This window comes from Strix aluco, chromosome 3 (genome assembly GCF_031877795.1).
Source record: "Strix aluco isolate bStrAlu1 chromosome 3, bStrAlu1.hap1, whole genome shotgun sequence".
Lineage (NCBI taxonomy): Eukaryota > Metazoa > Chordata > Aves > Strigiformes > Strigidae > Strix > Strix aluco.
Window position 1 is genome coordinate 28,721,971 of NC_133933.1, and position 22,688 is coordinate 28,744,658.

The 22,688-nt window shown below is 41.5% G+C and overlaps 2 protein-coding genes across 5 annotated transcripts in view; one reads left to right on the plus strand and one right to left on the minus strand.

The window, feature by feature from the left end:
* PTPN14 (protein tyrosine phosphatase non-receptor type 14) overlaps positions 1-8,917 on the plus strand; it is a 120,917-nt gene extending 112,000 nt beyond the window's left edge. Inside the window, exon 20 of the mRNA XM_074817916.1 lies at positions 1,994-8,917. Coding sequence (XP_074674017.1) covers positions 1,994-2,122 — 129 coding nt within the window. The 3' untranslated portion in view covers positions 2,123-8,917. The remainder of the gene's footprint in view (positions 1-1,993) is intronic.
* Positions 8,918-10,154: 1,237 nt separating this feature from the next.
* Positions 10,155-22,688, minus strand: part of SMYD2 (SET and MYND domain containing 2) — a 30,376-nt gene continuing 17,842 nt past the window's right edge. For all 4 annotated transcript variants that reach the window (XM_074817917.1, XM_074817918.1, XM_074817920.1 and 1 more), the window contains exons 6-12: positions 21,293-21,360; positions 19,432-19,534; positions 16,988-17,098; positions 15,097-15,217; positions 14,125-14,299; positions 12,616-12,724; positions 10,155-10,568 (exon numbers count right to left, since the gene is read on the minus strand). In XM_074817917.1, the coding sequence (XP_074674018.1) occupies positions 10,488-10,568; positions 12,616-12,724; positions 14,125-14,299; positions 15,097-15,217; positions 16,988-17,098; positions 19,432-19,534; positions 21,293-21,360 (768 nt within the window). In that variant the 3' untranslated portion in view covers positions 10,155-10,487. The remainder of the gene's footprint in view (positions 10,569-12,615; positions 12,725-14,124; positions 14,300-15,096; positions 15,218-16,987; positions 17,099-19,431; positions 19,535-21,292; positions 21,361-22,688) is intronic.

Genomic DNA, 22,688 nt, shown 5'->3' on the forward strand with positions numbered 1-22,688 from the left:
TCTGCTCAGCAAGGACTGCGTGGCTTTTGTAAGCATTCGAGTCCATGGGGAGGCTTTCTCTGAGTTATCTGAGTTAACTGGAAAGAGCTTACATTTTCCTTTGCACATGTCTGAAAATAATATGACATTACTCATCACAAATCTTTACGCTTATTGAGTCTCTGGAGATGTCCTTTTATAACACCTTGTTAGCATATGTGGCAGAATATTTAGCCTTGTTTTCAGAAAGTGATAGCCTATGAGTTAGGGCTTGCTTACATGGGATGGAGATTCTGAGTTTTATATATATGGACAGAAATGGATATGCAGTGTGATTATTTTAAACTTTCCAGAAAACTTCCAGTGTGCATGGAAGCAGACTCCATGCTCAGTTGCACCTCCAAGGGTTAGCAGCAATCTTAATTTGTTTCTCTGTCCATTTGTTGAGGCATCACGCTTGTAACGTTTCTCATCTCAGCCAAAAGACTTGCGAAGGTCCTTTTTATGTTTCTGGAATGGCAAACTGGCATTACCTGTTGCCTGATAGAGTAACTGTTCTTCAGTTTTATATCCTGAACTCTTTAAGAGCTTCCTCAAAAATAGCATCGATCTTAGTGTTTGCATTTACTGCTGCCATAGAAAATTTGTATCCCTCATCTTGGGTCATATTACACGTTCTTTGAATTTGAGCCTGGCAGGCTGAGCTTCATGGCTCAATGACTTCTGAATAGCTCCTTGTGTACCTGTTGTAACAGATAAAACACAATAACACCCTAGGTTTTTTGCTCCCTAAATGCTGGAGATACAATGGTAACACCTAGTGAAATTTGCAGTGATTTCTAATGCTTTACCTCATGGATCTGTGTTTCACACAACTCATTCGGTTTTTAATTTGGACCATTATAGGGTGCCTGTGCCCCAGTGTGCTCAGTGGGGTTAGGGATGTACTTTCACAGTGGATGTCCTTATCCATCCCCACTTACTGGGCTTTAGTTCCTGTTGCAGAGCATTTTCAGGGCACGCAAGAGAATTTCTTTTGGAGGAAACTAAGCTGGAAGATGCCTTCTTGGAGAATACCTAACATGTCCCAGCTGCTAGTGGGCATTCAGTGAATGGCAACAGACCAATGCTGGCCTGAAGTGTGCAAAACATGTATTGTGGATACTGGGTCCTTGTTTCACTTTACAGATGTATTTCTTCTGGAGCGTTATTTACTGGCACAGACTGGCTGTGGGAGCTCAGGTGTCAGAGATGCTGGATCTTTTGGTGACCAGTGAGTTCCCTTCTCTTTTAGTGGAAGGATCAATATATTTGCCTGCACTTTTGGTTTTGTACAAGGAACCTCTCTTCTTATGATCCTTATGCCTGCTTGCCATTTGAAAAATCTCTCTGATCCTCCCTCTATGAATAAGTTTGACCATGGATCAGAGCGTAGTATGCAAGTGGCCATGGGGCCTGTTGACACACTCAGTGGTAGAGTCTGAACTGAGCAATATAATCTTGGCTGTTAAGTTTTGTATTAGACCTTCCTGATATATCTAGCCTTTAACCTGAGATAATATGATCTATTTGGTTTATTTTACTGAGTTGAAAATAGGTATGTTGAAGCAGAAAAAACTCCAAAGAGAAGCAGCCCTTTATTAATGTGTTCAGTTGATGATCCACTGAGAGGTAAGCAGTGGTACGCAACTGGTAGACAAGTGTTTGGTCATCTGCCCATTTACATCAGTCCAGAAACTCCTGTAAGCTTTAGTGGGGAAAGCACTGGATATGCAGTAACCTTTATATACTACTGTAATACTCCTTGAAATGAATCCAACCTAAATCATTCTATGATTCTATGAAAGTTGTGTGGAAAAAAAAAAATGTAGTATTTCACTACAGTTGGTTGTAACTCATTACATTGTATAACTGCAATACAGTTCCCTGTGTCAGGTAAGTGATATCCGAGGCAATGATTGCTTGATTTAATGAACCTACATCCTTATGCCTTTTTTTCTCCTTTGCTTTACAGAAAGTGGACGTTCCTGTGATGCTGAGACACCTGCGGGAGCAGAGAATGTTTATGATCCAGACCATAGCCCAGTACAAGTTTGTCTATCAAGTGCTCATCCAGTTCCTGCAAAACTCCAGACTTATTTAATCTTTTCAAGCATCCCAGACCCAGCTTTGTGGATATGACTGAACCTTACTGATGAACAAGGGGAACTGCCTTGACAACACTGTGTGCATATGTTGCACTTTTTAAAGTTGTCTTGAAAGTAAGGAATGATTGTTCTTTACTAGAGTCTCCCACGGATTATTTTATACAAGATATAATTTATTTTTCTTGGAATAACTTGTGAATTACTTTAATAACTTGTAAAACTTAGTGACCTTCAAATTGAACCACATTTGACATGACTGGTCTGCATTGTAACATATCCATAAGGAAAGCAATCCTTTGTAAAGGTAGTTTACTGGCTTCTATTTTGCTACACAGCTTCTGAAATGAACAGTTATTTGGCAGTGGGCTTTTTCTCACGTAAGAACATTTTGGACCCAGATATGTGGCTTCTATGGTAAAAACAAAGATCTGCTAGATGTCAGCTCCAGCTCTGTACAAGTGGAAGCTTGAAGGAACACAGCCCTGGAGCAGGGAGACCTGAGCCTCTGCACATGCAGCAGGGCATGTTACAGAGAGCTCACACACAGGCCGTTGTGAGGGCAGAGAGTTTTGGGTGCTAAACTGTTCAAATTCCACAAGAATTACAGTTTTAGATTAGTCCTAGAAAAAAGCAATATTGGATCTTTTAAACGAGGACTTTGCTACTGTCTGCAATCTTTGAAGGGATTTGTAAGAGTTGTTGAAGCAGTACAGGGTGAAGTGCAGTGACCCAGAGCAGACTGGTCAGTGAATGAGTCTTTCCAGTAACTGGTGGACTGTGGGCTGAACAGTGGAGAAATTTCAACTAAATGCAGCTGAAAAAACCTCAAATCAAGCACCATCTCATGAATTACATGAAAAGTTTTACTGCCCTGAGGCTCACCTCCTGTAGAAATGAAGTCTCATTTAGGTTAGGCATCTCCAGTTGCCTTAGTTTCACGTGTGAACTATCATCTTCAGCACTGTAATCCTTTTACTTTCTAGTCATTTGAACTTTGTCACAATGATTGATATGGTCTTTCCTCTGTATCTGAGACCTCCAAACACTGACCCTTGAGAGCTTTAACTCAGTCTGCCTTGATTCTTCCTCCATCAAAGTCTTGTGGTTTATGAACATATGGAGCAGTCTTCCTTTTGGTATTGGCAAACCTCACTTTGTTAGGGTGTTTTTTGTATTAAGTTGCACAGACCATCTCTTTTCTCTGTCTGGTCACTTTGGATTCTCCCTCCTATTTATTATTACTATTTTATCCTGGTAGTGTTCAGGGATTCCAAGGATTAGGGGGATGTATAAATATATAAAGGAAAAATGGTCCTTGCCTGAAGTTTACAATTAGAACAGAAAAGGGAAACAAACCTCCTCTGCTGCATAACTAGGGCACAGATTCTTAACTGGCTTGCCCTAGGCCAACAGTAAAATATGTGACAGAGCTAAGAAGAAATCCATGTGTCCTCTTAAGTATCTCAGCAGTTAGACCTGTCCTCCTCTCGCTTTCTCACCCTCTGTCCCTCAGCATTGGCTAGCTGTTTTGCACAACTTAGTCCATATCCCTTTTTCCAAACCGTTTATTTCACTGGAGTAAAGCACGTTAGGAATTGCCTTGCGGTATGTGCATGGTAGCATTTACTTACAGTTATTTAGAAACAATAGTAAGTGTACTTTTTAAAAAATTTTAAAAGGGGGGGGAAAAAAAAGCGCTTTAGCATATTGTGGTGGGACTCCCACACTGTTATTTCTGGTGTAAGAGATGGAAAGGAAAGTTCCTGCACTGATGTGGCTCCCCTCCTCACACTGACTCCTCTTCCCATGTCTGCACGCTGCCACCCTCCTGTGGGCTGTCCAGCCCAGCTTCGACTTGGCAGTCCTGTCGGGTCGCTAGAGAATGGATCAGGCTGGAGAGGAGCCCTGGAGGCCTCTGGTCCCAGCCCTGCTCACCCCACGGCTTATCCAGGGTCATACCCAGTTTCAAAAATCTCCAAGGGTGGAGATTTCGTGGCCTCCTGGGACACGTGATGCAATGCAGTTACTCTGTCATGGTGAAATTATCTTTCATGGTATCCCTTTCCCAGATAAATATAATCTTTCAGTCCCATCATTGCTTTTCTGCGGCATCCCCACCTCTGGCCCCCGGTCAGTACACAGAGGCCTATGCCTACAAGCACTCTCAACTTCAGCACTAAAGGAACCTACACATCTACCTTTCCCTAAAATCAGTGGGAGCTTAAGGTAACGCTCTGTACCAGAACGTTTCTTAAATATATTTAAAACTGCGCTGTGTCAATTTGGTGCTCTGCAATGCAGGCCTAACAAGGTGACAAGGATCCTGGTGGAGACTTCTAGCTACCAACTAATGGTGAGGAATTATTTAGCTGTAATATCTTGACCATCTTTGTTTTAGGGATCATTTGGGTTTTCAGTCAACTTCAGTTTTCCTCTAATTTCTTCTGCCAATGCCAACATATCTCTTGTTAAATTAGCAGCAACCATTTAAAGTCTTTTCAGCAGCATCTGCATGATAATTGCACAGAGATGCTTTATATCTGGGAAACAAGCCAAGGAATAAACCTTGAAGCAAAGTGTATTAAATTAGTTATCTCGTTATAACTTTTTGAATAATTTCCTAATGATGAATTAAATTTGAACTCAGGGCTGTCAAGTCCCATTGCTCTACTTGGATGTGAGAAGTAGAAAATCAGGAGGGAAAAGAATCTGTTCCTATGTCGTCTTAGTCAGCTCTTCTCAGCTGAAATGTATACTTCTGTTTCTACAATAAGCACAGGAAAGTTATTGCAAAGAGAATGTAAAGAGCTATGTTTGAAAGGAAGAAAATTAAGCAAATGTTTTTTATGTAAAGATGCATCACAGGTGTCTTAGAAAAATATTAATTACAAAATGGCACCAAAAATCCTTTCCACATTAAGTCAGTGCCTACTAATGAGCCAAGTAAGTGGCCATGTAGTAAACAGTCATTTCCAATTAACTCCTAACGTGGCTGGTATGGTAGATAGAGGCCAATGTGACTCACTTTTTCCCTTTCATTGTCAAAGAATGGTAATTTTAAACTTTTCCTTTCATCTGACTTCAATGTATTCTTTCCTACTAGATTTTATCTTGCCTAGATTTGCTAATATCATAAGTGAATTGGGCTGGTGCATGTCTTCAGAGGTTCGTTTCCATCCCAGCTTGCAACCAAACCTCAGCATGCCGATGTTTTATGATTGAAATGTGATACAGTTTTGTAGGGGAAAAACTGAACCTTCTGACTTTGAACCTGTTGTAGTTTTAGCAGACTGAAATTGCTTGGACAGTATTTCCTAACCTTTAGGGAGTGACAGGAAAATGCATTTTGCATCCAATTTTATTAGTCACAGCAGGAATGAATGCATGAGACTTAAAGCAACAGTACTGTTTAGTTTGTCCCACAGACTTTAACAGCAGAATCCTTAAGTAGAGAAGGAGGACAGTTTGAAGTTTCTGTATGTTGTGTTGCTTTTTTTTTTAACATCAAAGCATGACAGTGCATAGGTTCTAAGAGACCTGTTTCATTCATTTGGACTGAAGTCTGGATTGAAAATCTCACAAAGGTGCATCAATGGTCAATGAACAGAGGTGCACCTTAAGAAGTTTGAGACAAGCAGTCTCCTCCCAAGGTGCCCATGTTGTAGTCTGACATGTTCAGCCAATGCTCACTGACTTTCTGAGAGAGAACTTGGAGTGGATGGGGAAGTCCACCTTGGGAATCCATTGTGTATGTTTTCCTTTCTGTGTAGTCTTCACCTGTATTTTACCCCTTTTTTTTTTTTTTCCCCTTTAAACTCATACCAATGATAGAATTGAGGTTGTTGGCATCAAATTTTTGGTTAAAGTTATGGTCTGAGCATTTCATGCCTAACATTGTCCAATCAGGGATGGGAGAGATGACAGCTGAGTTCTGACACTGCTCAGTGCTGTGGGTATCCTGTTTCCTACCCAGGCTGCACTGGGTGATGGTGGCATTCGCTGCTCAGGTCCTACCTGTTCCAGCTTCTCCACAGGCTGCTTTGGTACCTCTTGTCCTTGATTACCTGAGGAAAGGTGAAGCTTGTTCCACAAACTTTCTCCTCTATAGGGACCCTAAATGCTCAGTCCTATTAGAAATACCTTTTCCCTAAACTAGTTTCAGCTGACAGGAGACACATCTGTGAGAACTTATTCAACCTCTTGCTAATGCAGTTCTTTTATAAAAGTACACTGAAGGACATTTCTGTTCCACTTATTTAAATCAGTTGCCTCAGCTACAAATATTATTAAATATTTGCATGATTTCAAGACCTTTTTTAAAAATTTACTTTCTTGTAAACAGAGAGAAATGCAAGTGGCAAAACATAGGTTGGAAAAGAGTAAGTCTCACTGCTTCAAGAGATGGTCATTTTAAGCTAATACGTTATTTTTTTGATCCAATACCTGTTATGTCTGTGTAGCCCACAAGCGACTCTAAAATAAATGCTGATGGGCAATCTCATACTTCGATACAGCCCACAAATCTGTGGGGAAAATTCAGCAGCTACTGACTGTTGCATTCTCAACAGCTGACTTCTCACCGGTCTCCTGGGCCGAGATGACAACTAAATTAGGTCTTGTCAGTCTCGCTAACACTTCGTGAACTGTGTGCTCAGAAAGTGGAAGCATCAGTATGGCTGATACCTGCTGTAGCAGCTCTCACGCATCATTGAGAGGTCAGAGTTAAATTTTGCTGCTTGTCTGTGTGGAAAATTATGCTTTACATCCAGAGAGCTAGAGTGGCACCCACTGCATGACATAAAAGACATCATATTGAAGGAGCAAATACCAGAATTGACCTTGAAAGGGAAGCACTGCATGAAAACATCATTTGGCCACCCCTCTACAAAATTGGATATAAATCAGCTGATGTATAGTCCAAATCATATGGAATTTGGACATGGGTTTTGATGCTAACAAGAGAAAGGTTGCGAGTTGAAAACCCCGAGGGCATTTGTCCCCAGCTCGTTCTTAGCCTTCTAGAGAGGTTTTCTTGTAGAATCTGGTGCTATGGGAACTACAGCTGCCATCTGAGTCTTTAGAGAGGAGGAGGATGTACATGCGGCTGCATGCAGCCTTGGCTTGCAGGGACTGTGACTTGAGGAAGGGAACAGCTGGCTGCTGAGCAAACAACACAAGATGGAGGTCTTAACCATAGATAAACTATTAGATTGTGAAACAAAACATTTAGTGCATAGTGGTGTGTGTTTACTTTGAATATTTATATAAACTCTGTCAGTGTTTTTAGAGCATCTTAGGCTACAATTCTGTTGGTTCCTCTCAGCCATTTTTTGGCTGGTGTTTCTTTGAAGTTTTGTTGCCTGTGCTTTATGTGTACCCTCACTGAGAGCTTCCTACATGCTACAACAGCAGGACTTTGCCTTTGGAAGGTGAACTGAAGTCAGCTGTAAAATAGCAGCTTTCACTGAGGACTCCCAGCACAATTTAACAGCAAGGGAAAGACGGATCCCTGAAATGAATACAGTGCTTAATAGTTTTAGTCTTCCAAATCACCTGGGTAAGGACTCAGTGTTTTGGATGCTCAGCTCCAGGTATTTCAGGGGCAGTGTTCCCTGATTAGGCAGGCAGGAATAAAAGACAAAGGCTTCCCACAAACTACTTCCATGGCAGGTTGGAGGTCACACCCTGTCTTGGACAGTGGCTGGCAGCTGACACTTAAGAATTATGAATGTGTCTGGAAGAGGGTGCTCAGCCCCTCTAGCCCACCTGGCAACCAGTCCTTTAGGGACTTCTGGAGGCAAAAGTTATATCCTGCTTACTGTGTTTAATAACTACTGGTTCATCTTCCATGAATCACATTACCTTTTCTTTAGAACTCATTTATTCCTTTGGCCTTCACAATGTCCTGTGGTGGTGAGTCCTACAATTTAATTATACATTATGTCTGTAAGAACTTCCTTTTTGTGTATGTTAAAAAGAAGTACTTTCTTGCTGCTACTCGGTCTTTAAAAGAAAATAAATCTTTAGTGCCAGAAATGCTGTTAATAGGGTGTTTATCCTGTTGAGATTGCTCCATATGGAAAATGTGTTTTCCTCATTCGTAACATACCTTTTTTTTTAGCTCTTTTACAAAGGAAGAAAGTTTACACATGCAGATGACCGTAATATTCCCATGTATAATTGTGTGGGACATGTGTTAAATGAAATAACATGTTTAAGTAAGTTTTATGTCACTGGATTTTACTCTCCTGTTTTACTTCAGTATTTTGATGCTTCCTGTTTTATTTGTTCCGTAATTCTGTACACAACAGTTTAGCACAAAACAGTGATCTGACTCTCACAACCTCATTGTATGTACACATTTTGTAGAGACATGAGACATCAGTTGTATGCTCTTCCTGCTCCCTACTCCCTCCTGTTAGGGCTGAATGGCAGAACTATTCTATGCTATTGAAAGCCTTTACAAAAAAAAAAAAATCTATGCATGCTATTTTATATTCTAATGTATTATTCATATCAGTACATAAGCTTATGCTTGTCAGTTTTATCTTGTGTATAGAACTGATTACTTTTGACAGTATTTTTGCACTGTTTCTTTTCTTTCTCTTTTTATAAAGTTCTATTCAGCATTAATTGACTGCAATAATTTTTTACCCCTTTCACTGCCTTTGTGTAAATAGTTTCTTATACGCTTTTGCAAATATGAGAATGTCTTCAGTCACTAAGGTTTTTTTGGTAAGGCTGTCCTTCATATTCACAGTATACAATAAACCATTTTTTTTCAAGGAAAACTATGCTTGTGTTCTTGCCTCTACCAGCTTCACGTTTTGTATTTGCACCTACTGTGCTGGTGTTAATGTCCCGTGTTAAACTGACAGGCACAGCCAGGGCCACAGTGATGTAAACAGTAATCCAGGTTCACAGGAACAAGGTTCCTACCACTGCTCAGGCTAGGCTAATCCTGCTCTTCAGTGTTGAAGTAGTCTGGGCTCTGGACAGACTTTCTGAAATGAAGGTGCTGTTTCCCTGGACAAGAGTTTAATGACAAGATAAGGTCAGCTGGTGCCTTCATTCTAGGCTGGGCTGTAGTTAAGGGGCCCTGGCTTTCTGGAATCTTAAGATCTGGTGCAGTTTTATGTACTCCAGCAACAATTGCTGGTTAGAGAGCAATGAAAGCTTTCAGCAAAATGAGCTGACAAACCCTTGTTCTCTAGCAGTTTTATTTTCAGAGCAGGGCTTAAAGAAAGAAAATATGATGAAGTTCTTAATGGTGATGTGTCCTCTCTCCAATCTCATCCTACTTTATAACCAGTGGAAGCAGTAAGGAATGGTCATGTAGTTTTATTGTGCAACATATTTTAACTTCAGTGCTGGAAGTACACAGCCACACTCTCTCCTCCTTTTCCTTCCCCATTCTTAAAAGCGATCTCCTGCCATTGATCTAAATGGAGAAAAAAACCCCTCCAGTCTTATATATGGGCAGAGAAAGCCCAGTCCTGGGTTTTTTCCTCAGAAAATGTTCTTGTTCCTCTATTGAAAGCAATTGCTAACATGTTAATAGAATAGTTTCAATCCACAGGAGGGAAAGGTTTGGCTATAAGGAAATATGAGCTCTCCTCTGCAATAAATTCACTTCAACCTGTAAAGGGGATTAAAAAGCCAGAAGTTGCACAGTTCACATCTCGTGCAAGCCTTCGAGCCCTGCGGTAGGTGCCAATGTTCTCTGTACAAGACATGCTGAGCTCGAGGTCCTTACAGCAGTGAATCCCTCCTCAGCCAGGAGATTCACCGGCTGAGGGAACAGTGGTAGCTTTCCTGCACAATGCACTGAATTCATCACCCCCCTTTCCCCTTTCTCTCAGCTAAGCCACTGCAAACAAAAATGATTTGTGAAAAGAGGAATTAGATACTGAACCACCACAAGAAAAAGTACAGCTTTTGCTAATTAATTTGTCAGATTAAAAAAAACAACTTGGGCAAAAGTAGATGTCACAAAACTACTGCACCCATGGAGGTGTACAAGTGGAATCAAGAGGGGTCAAGACCACTTTATTTACTTTACACAAATAAGATACACATTGGAATCCATAAAGAAAAAAGTGACCATTTTTGCACATGAGCTGTCAAAAGGCATAACCTTTAAGAAACCATGAATGTTTCCTTAAAAAAAAAAAAAGAAAGAAAAAAGGCAATTGTAGATGTGTGGAAACTAGGAACATTTTGCAAGGCCTAAGTGTGTTTGTCATTCCAATTATAGGACAGAACTGTGTTCATACTCTACCGCTTTTCAAAGCGCTCCTGAAGGTTTCCATAACAAGGCTTTTTAAATAAAGGTTTGAAGGATTGCATAGATTCAAAGGCTCAGTGGTCCTCTAATTCCTTTTTGATCTCTGAAATGTATGGATGATCTTTCCCATGTGCTACTTCCATGATAGCAATTGCCTATGAAAAGAAAAAATATTCACACAATTGATTCATATATAACACCAGGCTATAAATACTCTCTTTAGAGGTTTGAAACAGTCTGACACCTCGAGCTACTTTTTGTCCCCTTGTAGTCATAAACCCAGTAGGAAATAAAATGAAATTCAAAACTAAGTAATAAAGGTTTTACATTCAGAGAATACACCTTTCATCTTAAAGGATCCCAAAGCACCTTTCAAAATTATATTCCTGACAAAACTACTTTGAATGCAACCAGCTCCAGGACAGAAAACTGCAAGTGGGGTGGGTAATATTCTGGCAGAGGACTTAACCAGTATCAGACGGAGCTCTGTTCCTACCGATTTATCCTTCAACTGTCTGACGAGCAGGCCTATTGCAGAAGTTAAATTAAGGCACTTCAGACTTGATTTTGTAAACCCTCCACCGGTACCAGAGGCTACCAATGGTTTATGAAGGAAGCAATTGTTTAGGTAACCACTGAGGCAAAAGCAGGATCTTGTCAGATTCGGACAGATGCTGCTGTGCCTGACTGCCTTCTCACCTACAGCCTGCTCTGGCCCTAAGAGTGAACGCATCAGGCAGCCAAACCCACTGACTTGCGGTTTCCTGCCACTATCCCCACGGCATTGCAGAGTGGGTGTCGAGGCAAGATTTCCACTTCAGGAAAGGATAGCAGTGGCCCCGAACATATAATAAAAGGCAGCAGTAGGTAGGGCTGAAAGAAGCAAGTTCATCTAAGTCTGAGAACATTTAAAGACCACAGTGCTGAGACAAAGCAAGGAATTGCAGCATCCTAGCCCTCAGAGCATTTAGTCATTTTCTCCTTGGGAAACTTTTATGGAATCATGCTCTTATGTTTGTTAAGTCAGTACAACAAGAGCCTTTGGTTCCACCTCAGCAGCAGTGCAAAATGACTCCATTCCCCCTCCTGCCCAAAAGAAGAAAGGAGGGCCTTCTGGACGAGCTGCTCGCAAACTGAGAGAGAACAATAGTTTTGTTTTTCCACTAAATCCCAAGCATCAGGGGCTGGGATAACTTTGGGCAGTTCCTGTAGGCAGTTTTTGGAAGTGAGTCATTAGAAAATGTTTGTGTTAGGAAGCTAACTACGCCAACAAATCTACCTCCAGTTCCCAACCCCCCATCCCAGGTTCCTACTGGCACAAATCCCAGTTTTAGTCAAAGCTTTAACACCACAGCAAAGGAAACCCTACGCTAATTTTAAATTAGCTAATAGTTAAATTTTAGACCATATATTCTTGTAGTATCTTTCACCATGGCTGGATGGCTCTGTTATTGCTGGCTAAAAACTTGCCAGCATCTAAAAAGGAAGAAAGAAAAAAAAATCATGACATTCCACACCAGGTCATTATATGCTACAGTAGTCACTGATGCTTAAGAAACTAAAATACACTTCTGTCCAACAACAATAGGGGAAGAAAGTCAAGAAACATGGTACAGACTAATAAAAAAAATAGAAGAATAAAAAACGAAAGTATAAGGAACACACTAATAAAAAGGGGTGAAGAAAAATGTAAAACCAAATGCTGTATTTGCCAATTTCAGCCTTACCAGATGCACTGAATTCCCTTCAGCTATTTAAAAATCAATTGGTTCCAGAACAAATAACTACCAAAAACATGCCTAGTTTAATTTGGATATAGAAATCACCGACTTCAATGAAACACTATGTGCCTTTTATAAGAGCAAAGCATTTTTCCTGCCCTTAGCTAGCAAGCGAGAAGCTTCATTTACACTAGTTCAGCTCTAGCTCAGTGCAGAATGTATAGCAAATGTTTAAGCATAATGCTCACTCCAGCTGCTGCAGTAAAGTCCACCGTGAAAAGGTAAGACCCCTTGTATGCAAGAACAGACCTATACTCCATCTTTGGAAAAATCAAAACTGAGCCAAAAATCCAGTAACCAAATATATTAACACATGGTGCATTTCCTACCAAGCCAGGCTTACTAACAGAGAAGCACGTAGCATTTCAATGATCCCATGCCTGAACGGGTATTATTAATGAAGAAACCAGGAAATAAATACCCTCTTCAGAGCTTTAACTCCAGCCATTCTGTTCTCCAGTGCCATATACAGTCTCCCTAATTTCAGCCACATGGAGGCAACATTCAGCGAGTAGGAGGGATAATGTTTACTGCAAGAGAGAAAGAAATTCAGCTTTATCAAACCTGGCAGTTTCATAGCATTTTCCCAGCCCCCGTCCCCCTCTCTGGGGGCAAGAAGCTGCCTCTCCTTGCCCCTGCCCATTCACTGCTCATCCCCTCTGCCACGACTGCCAAGACTCAGTGCCAATTGTGTCTGGGATAGGGACGCCTGTCAATTGGGAATTGAACTGAAACTACCATATGCCTCTGAACAGCTGTCAGATGGCAATGACTTTCTGCCACTAGTTTTAATCTAGCCAGCTACAGAAAGAGACTGCATTGTTCTGAGTTTTTGGAGCCACCCTACACTCGCAGAAGTAACTCTGCCTATTCCACAATAGTTGGTCTTTAATGGAAAGCGAGGGGCCCTCAGCAGTGCGACAGCACACATGCCATTCTGTACTCGCACACACTGAGCTAGCGGAGTCCGGTTCAGCAGAGCTGACCTGGAATGCCAGGCTCGGAGCCAGAGGAGCTGGGCAAGTCCCAGGGAAGATAAATAGTACTGAGCCCCAGGGGGGGGAATGTTGGCTCCTTCTCTGTATCACTGCTCTCTGCCAAGTGATCTGTGACTTTACGTTGGCATCTGCTCCAAAGGGAGAGCTTTACTTGCGCTTCCCCCAGCTGGCAAGAAAGTCATGTCTCAAGATGAGAATCTGCCTGGGAGATTCATGGCAGGATCAGATACAGCGCGGAACTGGCAGGCTCTAATGAACGAGAGCACTACTGTAAAAGCACAGAAAAATTTATCGGAGAGAGTATTAATTTTTTCCTGCAGAGGCTGCGTGCTGCCTTGCCCCACACGGGGCTTCAGCCTGCACATTCTCCCACGCCTCCAGCTCTAGGGCAGTGGAGATCAGGGCACCCACAGCCTCCGAGTGCAGGAGCTGAGCTCAGCTCCAGCTCCCTCTGCTGCTCAGCCCCAGCCCTGGGACAGGGCTCTGCTCTCCTGCAACCGGGACCACCGTGCTATGGCAGAGAGAAAGGACTGGGAGAGAGCGGGAGGTTGGCGGCAACAGCGGGCTTTGCCTCCATTACCTTACACAAAATATTGACTGCAGATGCAATTCGAAGCTCTGCTTCAGTAAAGTACTAGGATATTCAGAAAGCCAGTATTTATCTAGCTAAGCAGAACTAGCACAGTACCCAAGGTGGTACAAACTTATTTTGAGAAACCAAAGCAAGCACCTTCTGCCATATATTGCAGACCACATTTTGACAATAACAAAATTTGTCCCAGCATTTAAACATTCCTTTTTGAGCACTGATGTCATGGGTAGCGTGTTTATACAATACGTACTGAGAGAACTGATCTCTGCCCAAACTTGTCTTAATTATTCAGATTACAGAATTAGAGCACTAGAACAAAAATAGTGAGTCTCCTATTTACCTGTATGGTCTGATAATTTTTTGCCCATAACGCAGTGCACCTTCCCAGTCCTGCACGTAGAGACAGACACCCATGGCTTGGTACATCATATGTAACATGTAAACATTACTGTCTTCAAACACTGCACCCATCTTGTCCAGGCTGAGTTCACAGATCTCCAGTAATTCACTTGGAGGTATGAAGAAGTCAAGGAACCCAATAAACAGAGGGCCTCTCATCAGACAACTATCGGGTAACGCCAAAGAAGAATCGACTTCAACTTCAGAATGGTTCTGAGAAGCCCTCTTTTCTCTCAAATGGCATCAAAGCATCCATGCTACAACCCCAGAGCTACTCTGAGAGGTATTCTATACTCAGAGCTATTCTGCTCATGAGATTATTCCCCCTCCTACTCAGATATTCTACAAAACTAGCTTTCAGATTTAAAAAGCAACAAAAAAAAGTAGCTTTCCTGAATCACCACCGCACCAGCAATGTGTCAGAAGGCGGCAGAGTGAAATTCCCCATGCAGTGGGTACTGAATCGGCATGAGATAGCCTGGTCTGCTTCTGGCCCAACGGATCTTGCATTTTTGTCCAAATCGCACCACTGTTACAACAGGTAGGCTTGTGCCCATCAGCAATAGCTGCAGCCTCACATGCAGTCTTTCAAAACAGGGCAATACTACAGCACACTAACACAAGCATGCACCTATGCTCACTGGCTTGTGTGGAGACAGCCACATGCTGCACTCCATGGAACTGAGAACCACACAGGAAGGCACAAACACAGGGTCTCACAATCCCACACCACCTGCTGTGTTAAACCACCCCTTGTCTCCATGGACAACTCTTCAGAGACAAAGAGGGCAGAGGTAAGTCTAACTTCTAACGGTCATAGCATTTCTCCTGCAGGTACTTCTGAAGCAATCCAGCAGGTAAGACTTTTAGGTCACACACCAAGCCAGCGGAGTCAGGGTGAGACAAAGGATATATTTGTAGTGTTTGGCTCTCCTGAATTCCTCAATCACATTCCTGGCATATTTGATCATGTCCCGTACCGTCTCTGCTGATGGAGGATCATTCAACTTGCGGATTTCCAGTTTCTCTTTATCCTGAAGGAAACACAATGGATGTTATAAATGCAGGTTCCAAGCCCTACAAATAAAGGTGCACCTGCTACACAGAATTACTCTAATAAAAAGACACAGATGGGAACTTAAGCTCTTCAAAGAATGTAAAAACAAAGGTAGAATGTGCACCTGCAGTTTTTCTCTAAAGCCTTGGCTGGGAACCCTAGAATCCTCTGCACCTTCCAGTTCATCTGACATTCTCTACTTCCATGAAGTCTCTTTCTTTTGAAAGATCCAAGAGCTTTTCGATTTTGTGATGAAAGCACTTTTACATAGGAAATTTCACTGCTTCCGAGAGATTAGGGATTAAAACAAATTTAGTTTCAAGGGTAGAAAAGCCCAAATACCTTAGGCCTGCCACCAAGTGATAGCTCAGTGGAAAATGAGATGATATTAAATACAGAAAAGGATCCTTCATATCTACAGACAAAAATATTTCGTTATTTCTGCTGGACAGCTCCACTTACTCTGATCTTTCTATCTAACTTAGTACTTCATGAAGAGTCAGCTGCAATCTGGAGACAATCTTTTGCTGTTTAAGCCTCACATCGTTGCTCGATTTCTTTTTCATTTATTATTTCATCTGCCAGCTGAGAGGACTACAGGGGACTCTTTCCAGAGCTGAAGGAGGCTGAACAACAGGTGATTCCAAGAGTAGCACATTGTTGGAAATCACAGATGAAATCCTGGCTTTGTTAAACTCGGTGACAAAATTATCATGGTAACTGTGGGGAAAAACACAACTACGGTATTAACAGAATGGCCTCAAACAAGAATACTGGGTACTATTTGGAAAAAAAAGTTACAAAAGGTGACACCATTTAGAGGAAGAAGATGGTTGTCTGGTGAGTTTGGCAAGCAGCTCTTAAAAGGACACCTTTATAAAAATGGGGGGAAAAAAATGATCTGGCACTTAAGGATCAGATTATGCCAGCCAGACTGATCTTGGCTGGAATGACAGATGAGCCACACAAAGCTCAGTTCTCCTAGGACCTTCAGTGAAGGAGGTCCAAACGGTTGCACAGGCACAGTTGTTTCAGGATCTGTTGGGGCTGGGTACCTTTTTTTATTCTCCATAAGTGCTCTTCTTCAAAATAACTAACACCTTGTTTTAAGGAACGCTGTCTGGATGTCTGCCTTTGTCCCTTGAAGGGCACCAGGTGATATCTAATGAACATAAATCTGACCTGCACTTCACAAGGGGCTGTGACCCAGGACCGCCCTGTCCGTCAGAAGATCGATACGAGGCCATTGCAGGAAAGCCCATTTCGCAGATTTTGCTGGGTCTCCAAACCACCCAACAGTGTCATACAGTGCCACCTAGAATTGACTGCGATGTCCCAACCAGGAACTGCAGCAGCATTCTATCCCAGAACAGGACCCCAGAAATGCCCCAAGCAAGATTCACTAGCTGAGAGTTGGTAGAAAGTTACAAAAAAAAAAAAAGGAGTTCTGAGCTAAATTCTTTTGGCCAGGTAGCATACTCACAGTATAATTACCTATTTTTAACAAAGTTTTCATCTGTGCTTTGTAGTTCAACTTTAAATAGGCCTCCACCAGGAAATTTCCTGATGTGTCATGGTTACAGTGGAAAGAATGAGTATCAGAAAGTCTTCTAAACAGAAAAACAGAACCACCACCCCCCCATTATCCTACTTTTCAAAATGTAATTAAACCAGATAGAATATCACATCTAAGGACCTGGGTAGGTGCTTTCACAGTCAGAAGCACATTTCACACTGAATTTATTACCTTTTCTTTTGTAATGCACTCCCTGCAATCACAATTAAAGAAATAGGAGTCTCTTAACCGGTCATTTCTGTCTTCTGTGGGATACAACAGGTCAATATAGCTGGTAAAAACCTACATGGTAAAAACATAGCAGTCAGTGAAAGCAGTATAACTATACATATTTATCACTACTAGTTCTGGTCACATAGTGTAACATTCATGCAACTTGTGGACCCCTGCAGCCACATCACCTGCCTGTTCCTTCACATTCCAAGCTTCTCGGCAGCATCAGGAGTTGCCATTTGTGAATGCAATCTGAAGAGAAGCGTTTCCTTTGCTATTCATTATGGAATTTCCCTCAAATATTACCCTGGCTTAAACCCAGGACAGCAAGATTCAGGTGTGGATAAGGACACTATCACAGCATAAATCTCAGGCTTCTGTCAGACTACAAAGAGATGCCTACTTTTCAAAAGTAAAATAATGATTTCAGGTATCCAGCCTAGCATAAATTACAGCGGCCTGTTTTTTCAGAGGCTGGAATCTCAAATTTTTCTTTCTGAAAACCTACAAAAATTGAGGCAAGAGCAGTCACTAGTAACTTTAGAAACTTAGGACCAGACCTTTAGATCTCTGAAGAAAGGCCCAGTGCTCCAGTTCTAGGAGAGTTAATACCAGATTTACTTCAGCAATAATATTTTAAAGGAAAGAAAATCTGCTTTTGAACATTTTAAAGGCCCTTCACATGCACTATTCTTAAGTTCTCCTCTACTTGAACAGTCTTCAGAAAAGAACCCCTGCAATTAGATTTAACGCTCTGTTTTTGAGATCTCCCCCAAGAAACATGTCATATGTACAGCGCAGTTTATCATTTTGCAGACCAAGGAACAGCTTTAGTTCCATTTCATCATTTATAGTTATTTGGAACGTTCTGCTCAGTCTTTATGCTTAAGGTTTCTTTCTTCTTTAAAGTACAATGTGCAAGTAATTTCATACAGTACATGTTCTTCTTAGTCTGTGTGATCTCACACTCCTCTCCTCCCTTCCCTGTTTTCAAAGCATGCAAAATGCAGGAACTACATCTACAGCAAAAACTCCAAGAATGTTGCAATGCAGTGGCTGCATCGAACCTGAAGATGGAGACACAGGCCGTAAGACCACAGAGAGCACAAGCGAAATCAAAAGCTCACATTTACAAAATTTTTAAGTGCCAGAAAAGCAAACGCGCAAAAGCCAGGAGGTCCTGGAGAACTGATGCAGCTTCTAAGACACAACTCAATCAAAAGAAGATGCCAAGCAAGGTAAATACTCCACATCTCTACATTTCACAGTAAGCCCTCCCCAAAAATGCTGAAAATGTCCAGGATCCTGCAGTAGAATCCCAAAACCAGGATCAGTCCTTGTCCATTACCATAATGCATTTGCAGTGACTGCCAACATCACAGACAAATCATCACTAGTAAATGGCATAAAAATAAGTTGCTCACCTGAGTCATTCACCCTTGGCTCCAGCAACTAAATTCACTTTGTTCACAATGGTGAACAGCTATAATCCACAAAAATAACCTCTCTCCCCTTCTTCAAAACTCGTATCATGTACTTCAGAAAGCGATAAGAGTTATCAAAATAAAATCTGAAATTATTTTTATGAGCATTAACCTTGCCCACTAAATTAACATTAGCAAATGAGCCACTGAAACTGCGCAAACTCCATCCCCAGAGAGAATGTTCTGTATCATCATTCCCTGCAGATATTTGAACATTCCCGTCAACTCTGTTTAACACCTTTTTTATTAAAAGCAAAAAGCAGCTCTGTTGCTGAATACTCCCTGCCAAGTTCATTATTTGATTGAGAAAGTTTCAAGGTAAACCCAGAGCCTTCCTCAATTTCACAGAATTTTATCCATCACTATTCAGCTTCACTCCACCTAAAAACACACTCTTGCTGTTCTGTGACATCCCAGCAAACACCACTGAGGTGATATGACCGAGTCCCGTGTTTTGTGGACGTTCTGTCCAAACAGAAGTCAGAGGACTTATCTGTACCCACTTACCTTGTTTATTCTGGCTTCAATTTCAATACATTACTATTCTACTGGGAACTATTATAGCAGTAATAATTTGCTTTGATCTTGGAATTTCAAAGCACCAGCCAAACACCAGTAAACTCAGCCTCATTTTACAGATGGGTAAACTGAGACAGAGGCTGGCAGATACACAGTGACTGCTGCAGGTGCCCTTCCCTTGTTTTAGCACAAAACAGGATACTGCCTCCGAGAATCACTTCAGTCCTCCAGAGCCACCCCAACTTTTCCAAAGCAACATCTTACACTTCTCTGAGAAACAAGAGATCCTTCCTCGCTATTATTAAATTGTCACCTAATTGAAATGGATCCTGAAAAGCAGAATGGATCCTACTTTTAGGATGCATGCGTACAGCGTACATTCAAACACAGTGCATTTACCTCTTCTCCAGGCTCAATCTCTTTAACGGCTCTGACTTCAGCCAAGGTCCCCTTGTAAGTTACAATCACATTTGGACAGCAGCTGTGGTTCATCAATGCAACACTGTAAAAGTAGAAAAGTAAATCTTTTCTGCCCCCTACCACCAAAAGCAACAGGCAAAAAGTTAAGCACCACTTCACAAAACACATCAGCCTGAAAGATAAGAGTCAGGCTCTCTCTGTAAGCTGTTTTATTCTGAGGCTTAACATGAAGGTAACCTTGGGAAAATCTGTTGTACTGTTATTTATTCTAATGATATGGAGAATGGCTGTGCTAATGAATCATTACAATTTTTAAATCCTATTATTGCAGGACTAGGCAACTTATTTTCCATTCTTATAGTGCTATGGGACAGCTGACAGGGTTGTTCACATAGCTTAACTATCAACATCCTATTTAGGTATCTATGACAGACAGACTGTTTTCCTCAGAGAAGAAAGAAACAAACACATTTAACCTACAGGACACAAGCAAATACAGGAAAACAAAAGTAATTTGCTGCATCACAACTTAAGATACACGTTAAAATTTTAGCTGGTTTCTGTGCAAACATAAACAGCCTCCATATTTGAAGTGGGAGGAAAGATATCTCTGTTATACAAGCACACGACTCGCACAAGAACTTGGGACTGCTAGAGAAAAGTACTCCCCCTTACTACCAAGCTTGCAGAAAGCGCAACTTGCTGCTTATTTGAGATAAAATTTATAAAATGTTAATTCTTTCTTTTCCAATACAGCTAAATAATAATTGTCTCGTCAGCTCACAGGCATAACTGCTAAGTAGAAAAGATCTGGCTCTTGCATGCTGAGCACTTACAAAGGATGGTGCTGGACATGTTTCCAGAACATTTAATGCTCTCCTCTCCCCACCATGACCCTGATCCTGGGCATTTCAAGCCCTTAATCAGGGCTAGATCAGGGATATGGACTTCAGACAGACCTGCCTGAAGAAGCAGAATCTGTGAGGCAAGGACTATCTACTACTGTCTGTATGCAGACTTAGCAAAATCAGGTCCTGCTTGAATTGGGCACCTGCAAGTTTCAGATTACTTTGACATAGGTAAGATACTAGTAACCTATGCCTCACAAGGAAGTCAACCTAAGCGGACAGTGATAATACTTTCAGTACAGGGCTTGCAAAGAATAGGGGCAGAAAATACCCTCCTTTGCTAGCACATTAAGTGGAAAGGACAGACTTAAAAGGAAGAAATGTTCCTCAGCCTTAAAGAGAGCTGTTCTCCCCCATCCGCAAACTGCAGTTAACACTTAACATCTGCAGTGATTTGTAAAGCTAAGAAGCTTGTACGTATTTTTTCCACTGTCACAGCAACATAAAGCATTGTAGTTTTTAAAACACCTGAGGAGGCTGAAAGGAATTATGAAAGGGATTTAGTGTTTGCCAAGGAACAAAGGTAGAAGGGATGTTGTTCAGAGAACATCAGGTGAAGGATTATACCCAGCCAAAACAGAAAGTTGTGAATAGAGCAAGTCACCTGCAATCCTTTTCATTTCGCTTTGATCATTACATGATGTCCCTGTCCAGAACCTGCTAGCCAAGTAACTGTTTCCTACCAACGTGCATATAATTCACAATCTAAACTTCAAAACAAATTACAAGTGCAATTTTACCAAAATTACCACATTTTTAAGTAAAACTGCTGTAAATCATTGGCCACATTAGATAAAGATATTTAAAACAAGACAAATTAAGTGTTCAATTGAATTTCTTTCACTAGAGATCTAATTCCATACATGTGTAAGAACCTTTGTTTGTTTTTAAATAAGTTAATTTTATTTTTTAAAATATCTAAATCAACCTACTCAGGAAATATGGCTGATCCCAAATGAGAGAGTTCTTCATCTTCAATTGTAAAACCATTACAGTTAACCTAAGGAAAAAGAGAGAGAGGTCAGATCAGCTCCTGGTCAGCTAAGTACTCCGCACCCACATGTCACATTCTCATACTTGAAACTCAATTGTAGTAATTTGCTTACAATTTTCTTTCCACCTCACCAGTACTCACAGGGAGCTACACGACGTCTCAAAACGTGAGGTGAGGACAAAGCCCTGACCAAAGGAATGTGCAGGACACTAAAGAACTGACAGTCCTACACTTGCACCTGCTCAGGACACAACCTCTAGTGGATTGCTCCTTGGAAGGGAAATGAGGCTTGAAAAGAGCGATAGAAAATGTCAAGGCAAGATCATTGCAAACACGAAACAAAGCCTGACACTGACCGGGCAAAGAGACTTCAGTTGGCCATGACAAGTAAAGGGCCAAAGCAGAACTACACATGCAAGGAGCAATATGGGGATGAACAGCAGCAAACTCAACTGGGGTGGGGCAGTACAGAGCTTTGATGGAGCGTATGTTACGGAGACTTGCCACAATGACATCTGTCATCAAGGGCTGCATGTATCAGCTACAGCTAAAGCACATATAAAGAACAACAAAGGCAGTGAGAAAGACTTGAACCTAATAAAGAATAGAAGGGGACAGAAAAAGGACAGGGTTTGAGAGGTTGTGCATTCCTAATTTAAACAGACACAAGATCAAAAGAAGCTTGTTCACAAATCCTTCTTACTATTCTCCCTCTTTTATTCTCACTAAGCTCAAGGGAATCTTACAGGAATTTCAGCTTTGTTTCACATGGTTTGTGTTACTTTAAGTGACCAAAATGCACCTCAGTCGAGTTTCATTCCACTTTCACTGCAAGTCACATACATGCCAATGCGAAGAGAACCCTCTCCACATTCACCAACATCTCCCTACAATCATCAAAATGTTCACAGAAGCACCAGTAAAGCACTAAAACAACTGCTGTCACATGACCAAGGCCAGCTGAAGCTACAATGGGCACAGGAACAGGCAATCAAGTAGAGCATAAGTATTTGTTCTGGAAGGGTAAGAGTTGACAACAAACACCACCAACAATGACATGCCCCACAAGCTAGAATGCAGCTCGGATTGGATTTTAGAAATACACAAGCCACTCCTCAGGTATGAACTGTTCAGGATGAGTTCATGATTAAGGGAAGTGTCCTGTTTCTCTGATTCACTCACCAGTATCTTTGCTTGATCTTTATCCTGCTATTTTTAGCAAGGTAGCATCCAAAGGCTCCCTGTCTCTCAAGATGAGCATGGTACTGCGTTAGCCAATGTATGAGCATACCTGAACCAAAACCAAAATGTAATTGCTGAATACAAAAACAATA